The sequence below is a fragment of the Coregonus lavaretus genome, assembly GCF_964263955.1.
Source record: "Coregonus lavaretus genome assembly, chromosome: 3".
Lineage (NCBI taxonomy): Eukaryota > Metazoa > Chordata > Actinopteri > Salmoniformes > Salmonidae > Coregonus > Coregonus lavaretus.
The window spans coordinates 64,172,908-64,191,715 of record NC_139990.1 but is presented as its reverse complement, the minus strand read 5'-3'; the positions used below and the strand labels follow the sequence as shown (position 1 = coordinate 64,191,715).

Genomic DNA, 18,808 nt, shown 5'->3' with positions numbered 1-18,808 from the left:
TGAGGCCTAACAGTTTTGGTTTTTTATATAAAAAAATCAAGATCTATGTCTACATTGATTATTGTATACAGCTACACTCCGTTATACATTAATGACACAGTTACTCTATCAATCAGAACATACTGTATAGCTAATCGGCGGCTGCCCAATTGGAGAGTGCCTTACTTCTTAAGCCTCCCCTGGCCAATTGAATCTGCCCGTTCATGCGTAAATCCATTCGCAATGAGAGGAGGGGTCATGCCTTATATGGTAGTTCTGGCCTTATATGGGGGAGGGGGGAGGGGGGGGGGCTACGAGCACGGCTGTTTAGTGTCACTTTCACCAAATTCTAACTATGATTTTCAGAGATGGGACCGACAGCCGACGGGTGAAGTACATGATTGGCAAATATATCTGCTTGTAAACATACTGCATCTACCACAGAGCACTCCATCCATGGTTTATCGACGTTTCTATTCAGACCTCATCGTGGCGCACAATATTAGAGGACCGAAAGCAACTTTACTTTCTGGATTGCACGTCTGTATGAGTTTACAAGACAACTTCGATCACATAATTGCGTAAACTATGGTCAGTATTGTGTTTTTGGGATTGAGAGAAGATTTTGATTTAGTTCAGTTCGAAAATTAACTACAATAAGATTAGAAGCAGTCGATATTCATGAAAATGACACTTTAACGACCACTTCTCCAGTGTGTACATGCTGTATTGATAGTCGACTTTTCAAATACACTCAACGTTTTTGAGAGAGCGTGTTTATGGATTTCTGCGCAGAGCAGAACACTGGCAGTAGGCTACATTCTTAAGTAATAGTCATGTTGATACCGTGCTGTCTTCGTAAACTTTGATAGAAGTTTACAGAAGATACGTTTATGACAGGGATATTTGATTAACTAGAGAAAATCTATTTGAAAATCTATTAAATACTTTTTGGAGGAAGTGGGAAGCGCCTTTTCACCCTGCCTTGTTTTCCTAAGACGTCAGAACGGATTCTTATCTCCTCCCCGCGCTACGGAATTGGACTCGTATCTGTTGTTTAACCAAAGTGTTTTAGGATAGCATGGCAATGGTAGTAAACCAGTGGCAAGAGAACATTTCGGCGGATCCCGGGTCCCAGCTCCAGATTTGCAGTCAGGAGCCCGGAGGGACACCGGGAACCCCCTCTGGTTCAACCCCAGGGAACGATGCACTTTCCGGGGACAAGATCCCCAACGTGGACTGCATGGTGTGTGGGGATAAGTCCAGTGGCAAGCATTACGGCCAATTCACCTGCGAGGGCTGTAAAAGCTTCTTCAAGCGTTCGGTGCGACGGAACCTCAGTTACACATGCCGGGGGAACCGCGACTGTCCCATCGACCAACATCATCGGAACCAGTGTCAGTACTGCCGACTGAAGAAGTGCCTCAAAGTCGGCATGAGAAGAGAAGGTAAGACAGGATTTGAGATTCGGTGAAGACTGTAGCCTTTATGTAAATGTTGTAAACTAATAAAATTATCAAATTGGGTTTTGGCGGACATTCGGTTTCAAGAATGTCGTTGCGTATAGTTGAAACCATATAGTGCTTTAACGATGGATATCCCTGTCTTATATATTTCCCTCTTCTATAAGTCATAGTTATCCTAAAAGCAATTGTAGTCTGCTGTAACGCAATGCTTGTTGTTTCAGATCGCCTACCCTTTTATTCCCTATTCAGTCCATAGTATGCAGTTCTTTTTCTCCCCTTGGAAAAGGGCTCTCTTTGTTTCCCCATTAATTCTGGTGTTTGCTCCCCGACACCCTATCCGCTACAAGAGGGCCCGCTACATGTATTGTATTGTGCATGATTAAGAACGGGTCAATTAGTGCGAAAGATGAACAGTGGCAACGTGTTCGCAAAGCACTGCGTTTCACTTTTAATCAGTCAGCTAGGATCTTGCTGCGTCATGTTCAATCAGACGAGTTGTGTTAATTATAACACGCGAACCAGACACTCGAAATCCTCACAAAATCTCTGCACATGCATGTCTCCATGCTGGACGTTGCTGTTGTTGTACTCTGTATTTTATGCATTACCCACCAACAATACTACATTTCTCTAATCATAAATGCATGCATCACTGTGCAGTGTAGCCTACTCTGGAGTAAACCTTGTTAGCATATTGCAATAGGTTTTATCGCAAATGATATACTGTAATTCTTGATCAACCTGGCCACTCAAGCTGTTGTGGATACTCCAAAAGGTCCCTATGATATGACCATAAACAGTGCAAATAGTGGCACAAACAGTACTCAACAGGAAGCACGCTGTGTTGAACTTCCAGTGTGAGTGTGTCAAGCAGGCAGGCCTATTACAAACGAGGTCTTGAATACAGTAGCCTCCTTCATAATAAACTATTCAATACATTTTAGGTGGAAATACCCGTCCTATCGCCGAAAATAATCATTCAAGGGATCTCGTTAGTGTGCTAGTGTGTACACTGTACACAGTTCATGTAAAGCACTGCAGGGTAAATTTAGTCGGCCATGCCCCTATCTGACTGAATGAACCCGAGGAAATCGCCTGACACACCGAAGTCTGTTGACCTTTCATCAACATAAACATGCACAATATGTTATCAGGCCATTATTTGGCTACATTATATATTAACTACTGCAGATAACATTTTGAAAGGGATTTGTTAAGCTATACTACTATTATATGGTCTAGACTAATATTCAGCATAAACACGATTAAAAAATCTATAATTCTTTCAAGTGTTGATTAAATTGGTATTGGTATATCATACGCAAAACAAACTCGTCCTCATCGTGGATTATAAGCCTAGATCCATGTCCTCGTAAATCTCAGTGCATTTGAGGAAAATGTAAAAAAATCGCACTTCTTTAAAATGTTGAAAGTGTTGGTTTTAAAGCCCTGGGCATAAGTATTTTGGATATACCTAATTTTCTAATTGACTTTAAATCAATAATTATAATTGAAATGTTATGCAGAGTTGTGTTGTACCACAACCAAGTCTTAGCAATGCTTTGAAACGGCAACATTTGTCAGATAGTAAATCAAACATATTTCACCGTTTTCTTTAGGCCTACCAATAATTAGGTTTTCAAACACCAAAAGAAAATCAAATGAACTTTTTAGTCAGATTGTAATAACCAAAATAAACTCCAGTTATAGAGGCATTATTTGCTGTGAAATAGGCTACATATTTGTTTCTAACTCGGCAATAGGGCCTAAGATAAAGTCCTGCTAACAATTTGCCCTGAAAAGTTCAGAGGTAGCCTAATGGTGGGATTAAATTGTACACATTTAAATGCAGCATTGCAATCACATTAAAAGCTTACTGGTAGCAGCGAGGAAGCAGTAAGACTACACACCCAAATCTCCTATTCGTCTTCCCCAGAGGTCATACATAAGTCATGTTTCTTCTATATAATGCAACAGGGTCGGCTGACAAGAGGAGGCCATTGGGCTTTCTGAGTTATAATCCGTGTGAATTTTGGAACATTTTGGAAATACACAAATGTACATTCTTGCCCCGTATATGGATTTGAAGTAATCTCAAATTGATTGTTGGAACTATCAATAATTAACTTTGTAATAGTTATTCACAAACGTGTGTTTGCTCTTGGGTTAAAGCAGAGGGCAAATACTGAGGACTATCACTTCTATAACAGTCATCAGAAATATCTTCTTTAATTTTCCAAAATATAAAGAAACAACTACAAGGTATTGCCTACTTGTGTTATGCAAGCCAGGCACAAAATAATAATCTAAATATCACGCTATTCTCGACACATGGATTGGTAACTAGTATTCATGGATGTCAAGGGAAGCCAGGCATCTCAAAAAATGTACCAAGAAAAATAAATATACTGAATAAAAATATAAATGCAACATGTAAAGTGTTGGTCCCATGTTTCATGAGCTGAAATAAAAGATCCCAGACATTTTCCATATGCACAAAAAGCTTATTTCTCAAAAAAAAAAAAAAAAGTGCACAAATTTCTTTACATCCATGTTAATGAGCAAATCCCCCTTTGCCAAGATAATCCATCCACCTGACAGGTGTGGCATATCAAGAAGCTGATTAAACAGCATGATCATTACACAGGTGCACCTTGTGCTGGGGACAATCGATCCCGACCTGTGGAATCGTCTGAGACCAGCCACACGGACAGCTGATGAAACTGAGGAGTATTTCTGTCTGTAATAAAGCCCTTTTGTGGGGAAAAACTCAGTATGATTGGCTGGGCCTGGCTCCCAAGTGGGTGGGCCTATGCCTTTCCAGGCCCACCCATGGCTGCGCCCCTGCCCAGTCATGTGAAATCCATAGATTAGGGCCTAATTTATTTATTTCAATTGACTGATTTCCTTATATGAACTGTAACTCAGTAAAATCGTTGAAATTGTTGCATGTTGCGTTTATATTTTTGTTCAGTATATAAAATAATTTATCTTTAGTCTCTCTGTGTTTCATAATTTTCCTTCAATTTGCAAGAGGCTGAATGTATCTCACTGGAGAAAGCATCTGAGCGAGCAAAACAGCGCACCTATGTCTCTGAATGTGTAGGCCATCTATCTGATGCTGTCTGGTCCAAAAGACTATGACATTGTTGCCGCCCGTAGCATTGAATGCAAGGGAAGCCATCGAGCATATGGCCTCCCTTGATAAAAATAAAATAAAATAATAGCCAATCAGCATTGAGCTAAACTGAGTGAGCTCAACTGTGAATGGTCCTGGTGCACCAAAAGTACAAAAGTGTCAAGGGAAGCCAGTTGAATTTGGCGTCACTCCTATCAAATTGCATTGAGAGCATACGTCATTGACAGAAACAACTTGCATTGTTGCATCATGTTGTGTTGTTGTCCTCCGGTGGCTAGCTAGCTAGTTAAAATTGTCCCTTTCATAAATTAGCCATGGATGGAGATAGGTATATGAACTTGTGGTTTTACTTAATTCTCCGGTACTGGCAATGATTATAAAGGCGATTCTGATCCAACCATTAATTCTTACATTGTGCCCCTGGCCTGAGAGGATGGAAGTTCAATATGTAGCTAGATGTAAAAGGCTAATGTTAAGTAGCATGTTGCCCATGAAAGGAAGTTAGACTAGCGAGCAAACATTTTAGCCAGGTAGCCTAGGACAAGAAAAAATAAAAGCATATACTGTATGACAGAGTGATAGACTATTTCATCAACATGAAAGAGAGGAGGATGGCATTGGCCTTTCTCTACAAGTAGGGTGAGTCAACATGTTTTTCTACTTGCACAAATGCGCACGCACGCACGCGCACACACACACACACACACACACACACACACACACACACACACACACACACACACACACACACACACACACACACACACACACACACACACACAGAAATCAGAACCATGGACAGCCACATCATATTTAGCTTACGATGATTGGACTAAATCGTTTCTGGTATCTTTTAGATGTCACTGTATTAGACTAAGCAGAGGTGATTTGATGATGTTGAAAAGTTGAAGTTGAAATGGTGCTGGAATAGTGGAGGCAGCTCCTGTTTTCTTTGCAACTTGCGGTAACTCTCCGTGGTTCTAAATAAATAGTTGTTTAGTGGTCCGAAATGTCGGAAACATTAACTTGCTTGACCATGCTGTAGGTCAAGTAACCATTTGTTACATGCAATATGCTTTGTGGACTTCACCGGACAGAGGTTGCTCTCTGGTTTTGTGATTAAACAATGGTGTTGTTGAATTTATTCTGCCACTGTCTCTTCTTATTGTCTTGGCCTTTAGGCCTATATATCACGGTCGCAAGGCATATGAACTAACAGGTTATAGCGCAAACAAAGCAATTATCACAACACATAGGTTGTAATATGGCTTTTTTTCTGGCTTCCCCAGTGATTTTACCCACGCACCGCTACTGTTGGTAACATGCATAAAAGTAACGTATTGATGGTGTAGGAGGCTTCTGCCAGTGAAAACAAACAAATAGAGCAGAATATCAGCAACAAAGCATAGAAAAACAAACCTGACAGGTTATGTTTGTGGTTAGGTGGGCCTTTCTTGTCAACCAAGTCGGTGCCCTGCATCTCCCGTCCCGCTCCAAAAATGCATCACTCCCTAGTGGCAAAATTCTGTAAAACATGGCGACGTTTTAGTAAGGTACAAAAAGTGAGTGAGTAATTTAACCAATCTATGCAGTAACTTGCTCCAAAATGTACTGCACATACATCTGCATTATTTAAGACAAGTGTCACATTCACTGGTGTTGTACGTGTCTAATTTAGGAGTGTTATTTGGACAGTCCAGCTGATATTTTGGTTGACCTTAGTGTGTAACTTGACTGAGAGGTCACTCTATTTCAGCCCACATAGATATCTAATATCTCGTGTTAAGGTAAATTTATACTTAACAGTCATGTAAAAGGTCATGTTTACCTCTTCACTGCTCTACCTGTTTGGCACCTCTGGCATCTCCTCTACTCTCCATGTTTCTCAATGACATTCCTGCTTAGAGTAGAACACTGGTTTAAGGGATAAGGAAGTTGTGAGGGAGAGAGAGACAGTGAACCTGCACAACTGGCTGACAGTTCCTTGGGCTAGTTGGGAGTGAAGTGCATATCATGTTCTGCTGTCAGAATTTTCCGTATGCGCTCCTCTGACCTTAGTGAGACCAAAAAATACCAATATAGACTGTGATGTTTGTCAAATTCACACGTTAGAAGAACACACCATATACTTGACACATTCACAATTTTACATTCACAACTAACATTCCCTACCAGCTACCACACATAGTAACATGGGCACAGATACCAACTCACATGGTGACATGCACCCAGAGATTGGCATGGGCAGGCACACTGTACACTAAAGTACATACTCTAGATCAGAGGTCTCTAACCTTTTCTAGCATGAGAGCTACTTTTAAAAAATGAAACGTGTGGTGAGCTACTTATTTTTTTCTAGCTATATTTTCTGTCAATATACCTGGTAAAATAATGGTTAATAAACAACTCTAAGGGGGGTCCTATAGAATATGTGATTTTTTCCCCATATTCTATTTTATATTTTCCCAACTGATGTTGTTTTCTCAGTTTTATTTTTCCTGGTTTTAGATTTTTATTTTTTATTTTTTTTCACTCTCAAAATTGCAATTGTTCATAGAGAAACAACGAAATTGGATGTTCTGAGTCCATGTCAATGCTTAAATCAAATCAGAATACCCTTTTTTTGGGGTCTGGAATAAAACAAAACAACAATTTGGGGGTGTAATTCCCCTTTAATTTTGCATCTGGCCCTTTAATTGTGCATCTGGCCCTTTAATTGCACATCTAGCAAGTGAGGATTGTGCCATCTAATGTGCTGGTCTAGTGATGGTTCTGTACTGCTAATGCTCATTTCATGGCAAAGTTTTCAAATAACAAATAATAGATATAAATGATATACTTACTCATGATATACTTCTGCCAGGTATCACCCATACGTAAAAATGTATGCACGCATGACTGTAAGTCGCTTTGGATAAAAGCGTCTGCTAAATGGCATATTATTATTATTATTATTATGCCTACTTTGCAGTTAACATTTAATTGAGAAGGTTTGGGGGGAAGTATTTCTGTCAACCTACAAGACGTTATTATCACATCAACTGGCTACACACGGTGTGACAAACGCACGCACCACACAGACAGACAGGGGCAATATTGCTGGAAATTAATTGGCAGATATTGTGTTAGGTTTGGCTTTTTAAGCCAATAGTGGCTAACCAGGGGTGGGATAATGTCAATGTTGCATTGATTAGATAGTAGCTGGGAGCTTGTGGTGTCTGATACTTGTGAGATTTGTTTATGACAGATTGCCGTGGAACACGTGAAAATTGCATGTACTTTCAGAATTGTTTGGCGAGCTACTCATAGGTGGGCTGCAAGCTACTGGTATCTTGCGGTCGACCTGTTGGAGACCCCTGCTCTAGATTGTTCATAGTAAATACATAGTTACGACTGTTCATAGACAGAACATTCAAAGACAGATTATCTCCATTGTGACTCCTAGTGTATGTCCCTCAACGGTAACAGGGAAAGTCCTGGATATTGATATTCAGTTACTCATACATAGGATTATGAAACACATCACTCTATATGAGACTCGTTGCTACAGCCGTTGACACTTGGTTCACACAGACCAAATACAGAGACAGATATACTGTAGGTCAACGAGAACCAGAAACGAAACATTAATAATGGACATGTTCAAGGCAAAGTCCAAATGTGAGTAAATACCACGGCTCGCTAAATGACTGCCTTTATTGACTAATCCATGCATGTTGTCCAGCTTGTATGAGCAGGCAATCAAAAACCGAGACTAGTTTACCCCCTAAACCCTGGCCTGCTAAAACAATACTGTCATAGTTTACTGACATGTTAGAATAGGTCTCTTTACGTAAAGCTACTAGGCTAATTCACTCTCCCTAGTCCAAGGTGGCTGTGAGTTCCAGCACCATGGCTTCCATATTGACAGAGGCCTTGCCATTATTCATTGACAGAAAGCAGCCTCCATTGAAGTGATAGGCCACAAAGAGACCATAGAGCTGAGGCACTAGTCGTTTCCCATTCTGATATCCCCAAGGCTAGGATTTCATATTTTAGAGGAGGATATGTGTGTGGACTAGAGCTCACTCTGCAGAGATGGGCTTCGTTTGACACCTCAAGGTGAATAGACTCCAGTTCACGACACATTGCGTGTCATACTGTCATATTTCTCTGTTGAGTCGCTCATTTTCTCTCTTGTCTGTACAATAGCCAGGCTAGCCTATTGCCACAATATGAAAGGCTAGCCTTTACAGTAAGTCTAGCGTTATCCATATCCATGTCTATTGTTACATTTTGAAGTATCGTATTGTTTTTGAGTCCAGGTGACTTTACACCAATTTTCTTGAGAAACAGCCATTGAGTGTTTAACTAAATGTAATGAAAATGATTGAGTCGCTTGTATAGTATAGCTTGTTGTGTGATCTCTTCCATTGTAGAAATAGATAGACTAGAGAGATGGATAGAAAGCCAGAGCACTCCTCCATGCAGGGTGCATTTCTGTTATTAATTCATATCTGCTTCATCAAAGCAGCGCCAACGTGACTGGGTGGATATTAAAGGGGCTACGTTTGCAGCTAATGTGTCTGAGCGTCCTCACAGGAAGCTCTCTCCATCTCTCTCTGTCTGTCTGTCTGTCTGTCTGTCTGGCTCTTTTTCCTTGTCTCTTTACCCCTTCTCGATCCCTTTCCATACAATATCATACTAGCTTCCTTCCCTCTTCCTCGCTCCCATTGTCTATTTCAGGGGTTCCCAAACCTTTTCACTCGAGGCCCCACTTCCAGCATTGGGGAACATCCCGCATCCCCCCACCCCCCATATATTTTATTGTATATATTTTTTGGGGTGGGGGAGTGGTCTATTTCACACCATCCCCCTATTTCTTAATTCTCTACTCTTACACTCACCTTCATTCTCAACCTCTTTTTTTCTCTCCTTTCCTCTCACCCTTTCTTCCACTCTTTCTTTCCACGTCTTTCTCACAGCCTTGGCCTCTGTGTATTTGTAGTTGACTAAGGGTAAATGGTTTGACTTTTTGTCAGGGGGTTGGTGCTTCACTGTAACCCTTGCATGCAGCGTGTGAGAGCAGTGACCCCAGAGGTCAGAGTTCAACCTAAGCTAAATGAGTCTGTGAGAAGCACAGGAATAACACATGAATGTCACATCACACACTCATCATACGCTCCTCTCTGAGTGGGCTTACACAATACACACTGCTTTACTGTCCAAAATAAGCTATATTTGTGTGTCTGTGTATTTGAATATTATCTTGTGTTTTTTGTTAGCGGACCTTTAATGGACTACACAAAACCCATTATACCACTTATCTCAGTTAATGAAGAGGCTGTGCCAAATCTGTCATGCTTCTAGTGCATAACCCCCGACTATGACCTTTTACTTTTATGTCATTTAGCAGATGCTCTTATCCAGAGCGACTTACAGGAGCAATTAGGGTTAAGTGCCTTGCTCAAGGGCACATCAACAGATTTTTCACCTAGTCGGCTCGGGGATTAGAACCAGCGACCTTTCGGTTACTGGCACAACGCTCTTAACCACTAAGCTACCTGCCGCCCCAGATAGTCCTTAATTGTATTTATCTACAATAGTTTGCTTAACTGTCTTGTACTTCTAGCACAGTGACTTAAGGCCAAATAAGGATAGCCTTGGTGGGATGAGGCGTGCTTAATTCCACCGCCACACACTCTCTGTGACTCGCTGTGGTGGCGTTTTTTAAATGTCATGGCTGAAATCGCCAAGGATACCTGTTTCGTGCCCTCTTTACCCCTCTGCCTTATTTTTGTACCATGGGGTTAGATGTAGTGCCATGGTCTTTCTGTTTGGGGTTTTAGGCACTTTAGTTGTTTAGTCCCACTGTTTGCCAGTACATCTACTGTCAAGAGATAGTGGATTTGGTCTGTCCAATCACACTAAGCCACCGCCGACCAATTAGAAACTGGAAATGGATTATGGCAGGCTTTCAAATCTGTCTCTACATCCTCTCTCTCTCTCTCTCTCTCTCTCTCTCTCTCTCTCTCTCTCTCTCTGTGTCTCTCTCTCTGTCTCTCTCTCTCTGTCTCTCTCTCTCTCTCTCTCTCCTCTCTCTCTCTCTCTCTCTCTCTCTCTCTCTCTCTCTCTCTCTCTCTCTCTCTCTCTCTCTCTCTCTCTCTCTCTCTCCCTCTCTCTCTCTCTCTCTCTCTCTCTCTCATCCAATGCCACTCACTATCTTTCTCCCCTCTCCCTTTTACCCTGTCTATGCCCTTCTCTCCCTGTCTCATTCATTTCCCTTGCTCATTCACATAGAGATGCTTTTGATGCGTCATTTCAACTCAAGCACTCACACACAACCTCCTCAAAGAGGCTTTTCAAAAGACAAGTGGATGGAGTGGATTTGACGTCTGGTGGATTATGGCATTAATCATTATGATGCATTGATTATTATTTTTTAATTCAGATAGTCAAAACACACTAACCTGTAATGAAGGACAACCATGCTCTAAAAAAATGTGCACTTTCAACCCGTTTAAGCTAACTGGAATCTTTTTTTAATAGTTTTTCCGGAATTTGTTCAATTCTTTTGACGTAAGGTTTTTTAGGAGTGAGTTACATGGTAATTCCCATTGTGCAATGTTGTCTCTGTACCCTATGTTGTTGTTTGCAAAAGGAGACAACATTCTTTCCCTGGGACAGGAGTTGCTTGAGTTCAAGGGAAACCAGTATTTTGAGGTCACAAACTCAAATGTTTTTTTTTTTGTAATCAGTCTTGAAATTCTATTGACTTACTGTGTTCTTGAGTGATTTGACCTGTCCTCTTTTTGCTACACTGTAGTGTATTACATTTTCACAGCTGTTGTGTCGAAGGACAGGTGATGCTGAGTTTCAAAGTATTTTCCAAGGCCTGTCCCACCCTCTCTCTCTCTCTCTCTCTCTCCTCTCTCTCTCTCTCTCTCTCTCTCTCTCTCTCTCTCTCTCTCTCTCTCTCTCTCTCTCTCTCTCTCTCTCTCTCTCTCTCTCTCTCTCTCTCTCTCTCTCTCTCTCTCTCTCTCTCTCTCCCTCGTTCTGTGTAACTGTAGATGGAGTTATTAATCAGACAGTGGGGATGACTGAACAGGTGTTTTCCAAATGGGCTTTGAGCCGCCGCATCATAGCTCGGCGGGGGTGGGGATGTGTGCTTAGCCTCTGCGTGCCCCCTTCCCCTTCGGCTGAGCCATTTGGCAGTGGAGTGGGGGTGTTTTGGGGAGGAGGGTAAAGGTGTGAAGAGCCGTAGTGTCTTTACCGGCTGCTGGTTGCCATTACTCATTGATGCACGGCACCGGGGTCTGCCTGTCAGGAGACAGAGTGCTGACACATTTAGAGCCGCAGAAATTTCCCCGTTTCTCCACACTTTGCACCTCCAACCTCTAGATGGTGCTTTATGACACGGTGGTAATTGCAGCCTACTAAATGAAGTCGGTTAGTGCTGGATGCAGTCATAACGACGTGATGACAGAGAAGCTTCAGGTCCTAAATGTTACTGTAACTGCGCCAGCCTGGATTTAAATAAAGGCTAGGTGGATAGAGTACAGCCACATGAATGAATGAAATATGCAGTAGTTCTACTGTACCTACTGTACCTGCACCTGGCCAAACAATTAGCTTCTAGTACTTGAGTATTCACTTCTACCCACAGCCTTTGACATATTACAAGACATATCACAGTTTTTTTGTGAGCCTTTGAAATGTAAAAAGAGGACAAATGTATTTTTCTTTTTTCTCATAAAAATCTAATGCCATATCTCCTTCTTAACCCTTTCTTTCTCTCTCTCCCTCAGCTGTCCAGAGAGGCCGCATGTCCAACTCCCAGTCCAGCCCGGGTCAGTACCTGACCAATGGCAGCGACCCTTACAATGGGCAGCCCTACCTATCTGGATTCATCTCTCTGCTGCTGCGCGCCGAGCCCTACCCCACATCCCGTTACGGGTCCCAGTGCATGCAGGGAAACAACCTGATGGGCATCGAGAACATCTGCGAGCTGGCCGCACGGCTGCTCTTCAGCGCTGTGGAGTGGGCCAAGAACATCCCCTTCTTCCCTGACCTGCAGCTCATGGACCAGGTGTGGAAGACCACCCTGATTCCTGACTAGAAACTATGCCTGACTATAATTATTTTTTTATGCCTGACTATAATCTTTTTTTATGCCTGACTAGAAAATATAAATAATGTATGCCTAGAGATGTGGTTTGGTCACTTTATTTGGGTAGTCCCTTATGGATGAGCTGTAGATGCTCAACACAGATATTGCCCAGAAAATATTGTCCAGAACAGATATGTCCATGTCTGCAATTGGAATGTCATGTAAAGGTTAAATTGTGGGGTCAGCAGCCTTTAAGTTTGGCCATATCACTAACACTTGCCATACTCAACCATCTGCATAAGGAAGATAAACACTGTTATCCTTATTTCCCAGAACCACCCTCTGTCAACTCTGAATTAACCAATCCTACCATCATTCCCCCCGTGCCCTAGGTGGCGCTCCTGCGCATGTCATGGAGTGAGCTGTTTGTGTTGAACGCGGCCCAGTGCTCCATGCCACTGCACGTGGCGCCCCTGCTGGCGGCGGCTGGCCTGCACGCATCGCCCATGTCTGCGGAACGCGTGGTGGCGTTCATGGACCACATCCGGGTGTTCCAGGAGCAGGTGGAGAAACTGAAGGTTCTGCAGGTGGACACGGCTGAGTACTCCTGCCTCAAATCCATTGTGCTCTTCACCTCCGGTGAGTGGCGTCTGACTTTAGTGGTTTCTGTTTCTATATGTCGTTGTTTATGTCTATCTGTAGGATAGTTTGTGTTGTGTTTTGTGCGGAACAACATATTTAGGTAATGGTGGTCACTCCAGATAAGTTACATTTACATTTTAGTCATTTAGCAGACGCTCTTATCCAGAGCCACTTACAGTTAAGTGAGTGCATACATTTTCATACTGGCCCCCCGTGGGAATCGAACCCACAACCCTGGCGTTGCAAACGCCATGCTCTACCAACTGAGCTACATCCCTGCCAGCCATTCCCTCCCCTACCCTGGACGACGCTGGCTAATTGTGCGCCGCCCCATGGGTCTCCCGGTCGCGGCCAGCTATGACAGAGTCTGCAGACTTATAGACTCTCTGCAGTATAGCATGTGGTTAACAACCAAGTGGTTAACAATGTCTTTGTAAACAATGTATCGATAATGTATGGATACCATATAAATATTATCATGGATGAACTACTTATATGAGGTAAAGAAGCGTAAATATAGGTGAAATAGCAAACAATAGTTTGCTCATTCCTTTGTTACACCACTTTTACCAATGTATGAGGCACAGTAGATAGTTATGGCTATTCTACGCCACCCAGAATGCTGTCAGATCTGGGATTGTGATGTGTTGAGGATTCATTGTTTATGACCCAGGGGGTGTGAGTGTGAGAGAACCCAACTCTGAGGTCTTCCACCTTTGTTTTTGTTTCCTGTCAATCGCCATTTTCCTCGCCTCCATCGCACAGCTTGTCAGAATCACTTTGCATGTATCTAGCTCTGGCCCACACTCTTCAATTTGGATGGCTGAAGAACCCCTTCGCTCTTCTCTCTTTTATTTCATCACACTCTTCTCCTTCACGCTACCATCTATTATTGAAACCAGTCAGGCAGCCTCTTCCCTCCTCTCCAAACCCCAGCCCTCTCACCCCTGCCCCCACCACCATGCTTGAATTATTCATGGTGGGTTGCAGCGACAAGGGGGATTTGCCACAGCCCAGGCCTTGACCTACATAACCCCTGTAGCCCTGAGCATCCATGTGATCCGTCCCGCAACTCCAGCCAACACACACGCATACACACATACATGCACGTACACACAATGAGATAGACAGACCATTCGTAGAACAGGCCCCCCATCGAGACCTGCCTGCATGAGCTAACAAGGACAGACAAACTCCCAATACCCTCTCTCACCTCCGCCCTCAGACATTCCGCCCTAGATCCCAGTCACATCACCCCGAATCAAACAGTGGCCATCTTACGACCGCCACCATCCTCATCCCCAGTGTGTGTGTGTGTGTGTGTGTGTGTGTGTGTGTGTGTGTGTGTGTGTGTGCGTGTGTGTGCGCCCAAGGAGCCAGACAAAGGGAAGTCGTGCCTGTAAAGGACGCCTGTGGAGGTGTCGTGGTAGCACGCGAGGGCTCAGTTGCACAGACAGCCCTAGCTTTGTCAGCCACTGATGCCTCACACAGACCCCAAAATGGCGGATGGCAAAAAAAACTACACGCTTGCCCTCACAGTGGGAAATGTGGCAGAATTGGCAGTTATACCCCACCTGGGGTGATGGGGGGGGGGGGGGGAGGGGGAGGGGGGAGACCTACGACAAAAATATGAGGCACATTAATCTTTTGTTATGCGGACTGAAGCTCAGCAGGCCAAAGTTTGCGCAGGGGGCTGATAAAAGTGTACTGTGACAAAGGGACTAGCGTGCTGGTTGAATCCTGGCCCAGTGCTTCTGCTGCACACTAGAGTAAAGCACTTGGGAGAAAATTACCCTCGCTGTTCGATGCAGCCTTTAAATTAGGTTCATACTGGGGACAGAAACACTGGTACAGTAGTACTTAACGTGCAGTACAGTACCATGCAGTACACTAAATGTGACTTTGTTTTGAGTTCACCCATCTCTGACCCCATAACCACGGAGCACGGGGGGAGTGAAAAGTATCACACGCAGTCTACACACTCTCTCTGTCGTGTGAGACTCACACCAGGGACTGGTGCTAGGGGAGGTGTAAGAGCAGGGACAACACCTCGACCCACAACTGAAGGCAAAGGGAATTGTATTCCACTACATAGAATGACATATTTACATAGGGATACTGACATTTCAGCTCTAATGTGTGTACGTAGCTGGACACAATTTCACATTGTATGTCAGTGTGAGGTCAACTCATCAGAACCATAATGATCCATAAACTCATCAACGCCTAACCTTCCTCTCTCCTTCTCAGATGCCATGGGCCTGTCGGATGTGGCCCACGTGGAGAGCATCCAGGAGAAGTCCCAGTGTGCCCTGGAGGAGTATGTGAGGAACCAGTACCCCAGCCAGCCCAACCGCTTCGGCCGCCTGCTCCTGCGGCTGCCCTCCCTCCGCATCGTCTCCTCGCCCGTCATTGAGCAGCTCTTCTTCGTGCGCCTGGTGGGCAAGACGCCCATCGAGACGCTGCTGCGCGACATGCTCCTCTCGGGCTCCAGCTACAACTGGCCCTACATGCCCGTGCAGCGCGACCGCCCCATCTCCCTCCACTACAATGAGAACGGGCCCTGAGGAGGACGAGTCGCCGCAGATTCTGCTTTTCATCCATCCTTCATTGACCATCCCTCAATCCCTCCCTCCATTTATCTCCTCCATCCATCCCCTGGAAGACCACCACCATTTCGCCAAAAAGAAGACTGACCACCTGACTATCTCACCACACCCCTCCCCCATTCACCAATCCAGCCATTCACACGCCTCTTCTCCAGGGGACCACGGCCAATAGAGAGACTTGGTGGCTGCCATGGCCCCTCCTACTTCGCCTTCGCCACGTTTGAGAGGTGACACTAGACGGGCCGGCTGGCATAATGGTTTCTGCGCCGTTCTCCTGCAGCTCTGTCGGACTCACGCCGTTAAAGATGACTTTGTCAGTCTCGGACTGGAAGCGGTGGTGGCTACTGGCGACACAGTCACTCTATTGTCGGCACTGTGCTTGCATCTAAAGGAGACGTGTCCAAGAATCTCCACTGTATGGCGATTTAGAGCAAGGCCTTTGCTGATAGAACTGCTTGACCGAGAGAGCCAGGCCCAAGGTTATTCATCAACCATTTTTTTTTTAAAGAAACCAGAAGCCATTAAAAAACGATGCCAAATTTCCTCCGAATTTTCAGAAGACATGTATTGTCCGTGTGTGTGTGTATTAGCACTGTTTATAATGAGAGAAATTCATGATTGTGTCCATATGTATGTCATTGACTCATAGACATCCATGTTAAGGGGTATGTTGGGACTAGCTCAGGGTCAGGGTGGGGGGACAGGACAGACAGGACAGGACAGACAGGACAGGACAGGACAGGACAGACATGACACTATCAGTAGGAAACAGAGAATCATGCCTCACCCAGGGCAAAACACCTATCAACAGCCTGTACCAAAGCGGAACATGGATATTAATTGTTTGGATTATCTTTGTGGTAGTGGTGACAAAAAAAAACGTTTGGTTTGTCCATAATTTGACCTTTTACTTGTATTTAGATGTCAGAGGGTGTGGGAAGTTGCAAAAAAATATGTAAAAAAATAGGCACTTGCAATGTGAAACTATCCAGAACCCACACTTGACCCACTCCCATCATAAACACAGCACTGGTAGATTCTTCCTCAGCCACCATTTTGAGGTCAAAACTACAGGGCCACTAACTGGTAATGGTCAGTGTACTTCTGCCACTGTTTCAAAGCGGAATATCATAAAAGTGGCCCTTCATAACGTCTACATAATGCTGTCATAGGAATGACATAACACATGCCAGTTAATGCCAGTTAGTTTCATGTCACAATCACATTTTATGTTTTTGTGAAAAATTAGAATTGTTATGGAGCCTGAACCAATAAGCATTTGAAAACTATAGTTGTACTTGCCTTAGAACAAGATTTTGTCACTGAGCATTTATTTTATGACTGTGCCATAATCTGAAGTTACCTGTTATGACAGGCAATATGTCCTCCATATGACATTGTCATGTAGGGTAGAGGCCACCTCAATTCAATTGTCATTCAAGCAGCATACTAGGAAATTGTATCACTAACCTCCAAAACCTCAATTAAAGTTACAATGGTCCCCTAAGAGGAGGGCATCTACTGTGATTTAGCGTAGATATTATTATGTGTTTTTGTTACCATCAATTGATGACGGCTGTAAGGCAACATTGATTGTTGGACGACCAGTCTCTGTTTTTTAATGTGGCACTGGGGTATCAGCAACAATTATTGGGATTTGAAAGCCATTGGGACCTTGGAGAGCAGGACTGTCTGTTGATAAATTAGTTCACAGAATATTTCTATGAGAGTATGTTTTTTTCTCTATTTTTGTTTGGAAATATGGATCCATTCATTGAAATAAAAATATGTTGTTCACAGTTATTTCTCCATCTTGTGTTGCTATGATCTCGCCACTTGCAAGACCTATGCGAACCAGCTAACATCCTACTCTATGAACGTATTACCTAATGCTGTTAAAACATGACTTGTAGATGTCATAACCAGTCATAGCCATGACTAACGTTTTAGATGTTTAACTAGACTATCAAAAGTATATTCACTTCAAACACCATGACATATTCTGTCATTATGACCACAACATAATACAACTACTTTCTCTTTTACCAAAGAACAGGCTGAAATCAGGTGATACACCAAGTCAGTATGAATTCAAGTGGCCATTTTAGACAAGAGCTTATGACAGATGGCTCAAGTCATATGGGTAATTCCATGTAGTGCAGTCCATTGGGCATGAGTAGTAGTCACTCAGTGTGGTCAGTGTGTTTATCTCGAGCGTGTTTGGATATGATGGGGTACAGAGGCATGAAAATAATCTATACTCTAAACCAGGGTTCTTCAATTCCGGTCCTGGAGGGCCGAAACACCTCTATTTTTCATCCTCTCCTTCTAATCAGGGGCTAATTCAGACCTGGGACACCAGGTGAGTGCAATTAACTACCAGGTAGAAATAAAAAACAGAAGTGTTTCGGCCCTCCAGGACCGGAATTGAAGAACCCTGCTCTAAACCAATCAATGGATGAGAAACAAAGTGGGGGACTCCCCAGCTCTCACGGCAGGGTGCAGCCCAAATGTTGATACTCCCCTGCTGTTAGTGTGTGCGATAGAGTGTAAACAAACACTCTGACCTCTCACTTAATGATGCATGTGTGTGTTTGAGTCGGGGAGAAAAATAGAGGGAGAGAAAAAGAGAGAGAGAGAATCAAGAGAAAGTGTACACATGGTCTTTGACCCCTCAGTTCAAGGTGGTGTGTGTGAGACAGAGACAGAGACAGAGACAGAGAGAGAGAGAGAGAGAGAGAGAGAGAGAGAGAGAGAGAGAGAGAGAGAGAGAGAGAGAGAGAGAGAGAGAGAGAGTGGCTTGGTGGGTGGGTACTGTATGTGTAAACAACATCTGTGGTCCTTCACTTGGAGTGGCAGCTTTGTGTCAGACTGATAAAGGTAA

The 18,808-nt window shown here is 43.6% G+C and overlaps 1 protein-coding gene across 1 annotated transcript; it reads left to right on the top strand.

Annotated features, from left to right (window-relative positions):
* The first annotated feature begins 360 nt into the window (after positions 1-360).
* On the top strand, positions 361-17,727 carry LOC311126952 (nuclear receptor subfamily 2 group F member 5). The gene is made up of 4 exons (XM_084158676.1): positions 361-1,427; positions 12,372-12,652; positions 13,066-13,312; positions 15,566-17,727. The coding sequence occupies exons 1-4, from the start codon at positions 1,061-1,063 to the stop codon at positions 15,880-15,882; spliced, it is 1,212 nt and encodes a 403-aa protein (XP_084014802.1). The 5' UTR covers positions 361-1,060; the 3' UTR covers positions 15,883-17,727.
* The last annotated feature ends 1,081 nt before the right edge of the window (positions 17,728-18,808 follow it).

Bases quoted from the DNA above. Each gene is read 5' to 3' on its own strand.
- LOC311126952 (XM_084158676.1), top strand. From the start codon at position 1,061: ATGGCAATGGTAGTAAACCAGTGGCAAGAGAACATTTCGGCGGATCCC. The intron at 1,428-12,371 runs GTAAGACAGGAT...TCTCTCCCTCAG, and splicing joins AGTCGGCATGAGAAGAGAAG to CTGTCCAGAGAGGCCGCATG. The intron at 12,653-13,065 runs GTGTGGAAGACC...CCCGTGCCCTAG, and splicing joins ACCTGCAGCTCATGGACCAG to GTGGCGCTCCTGCGCATGTC.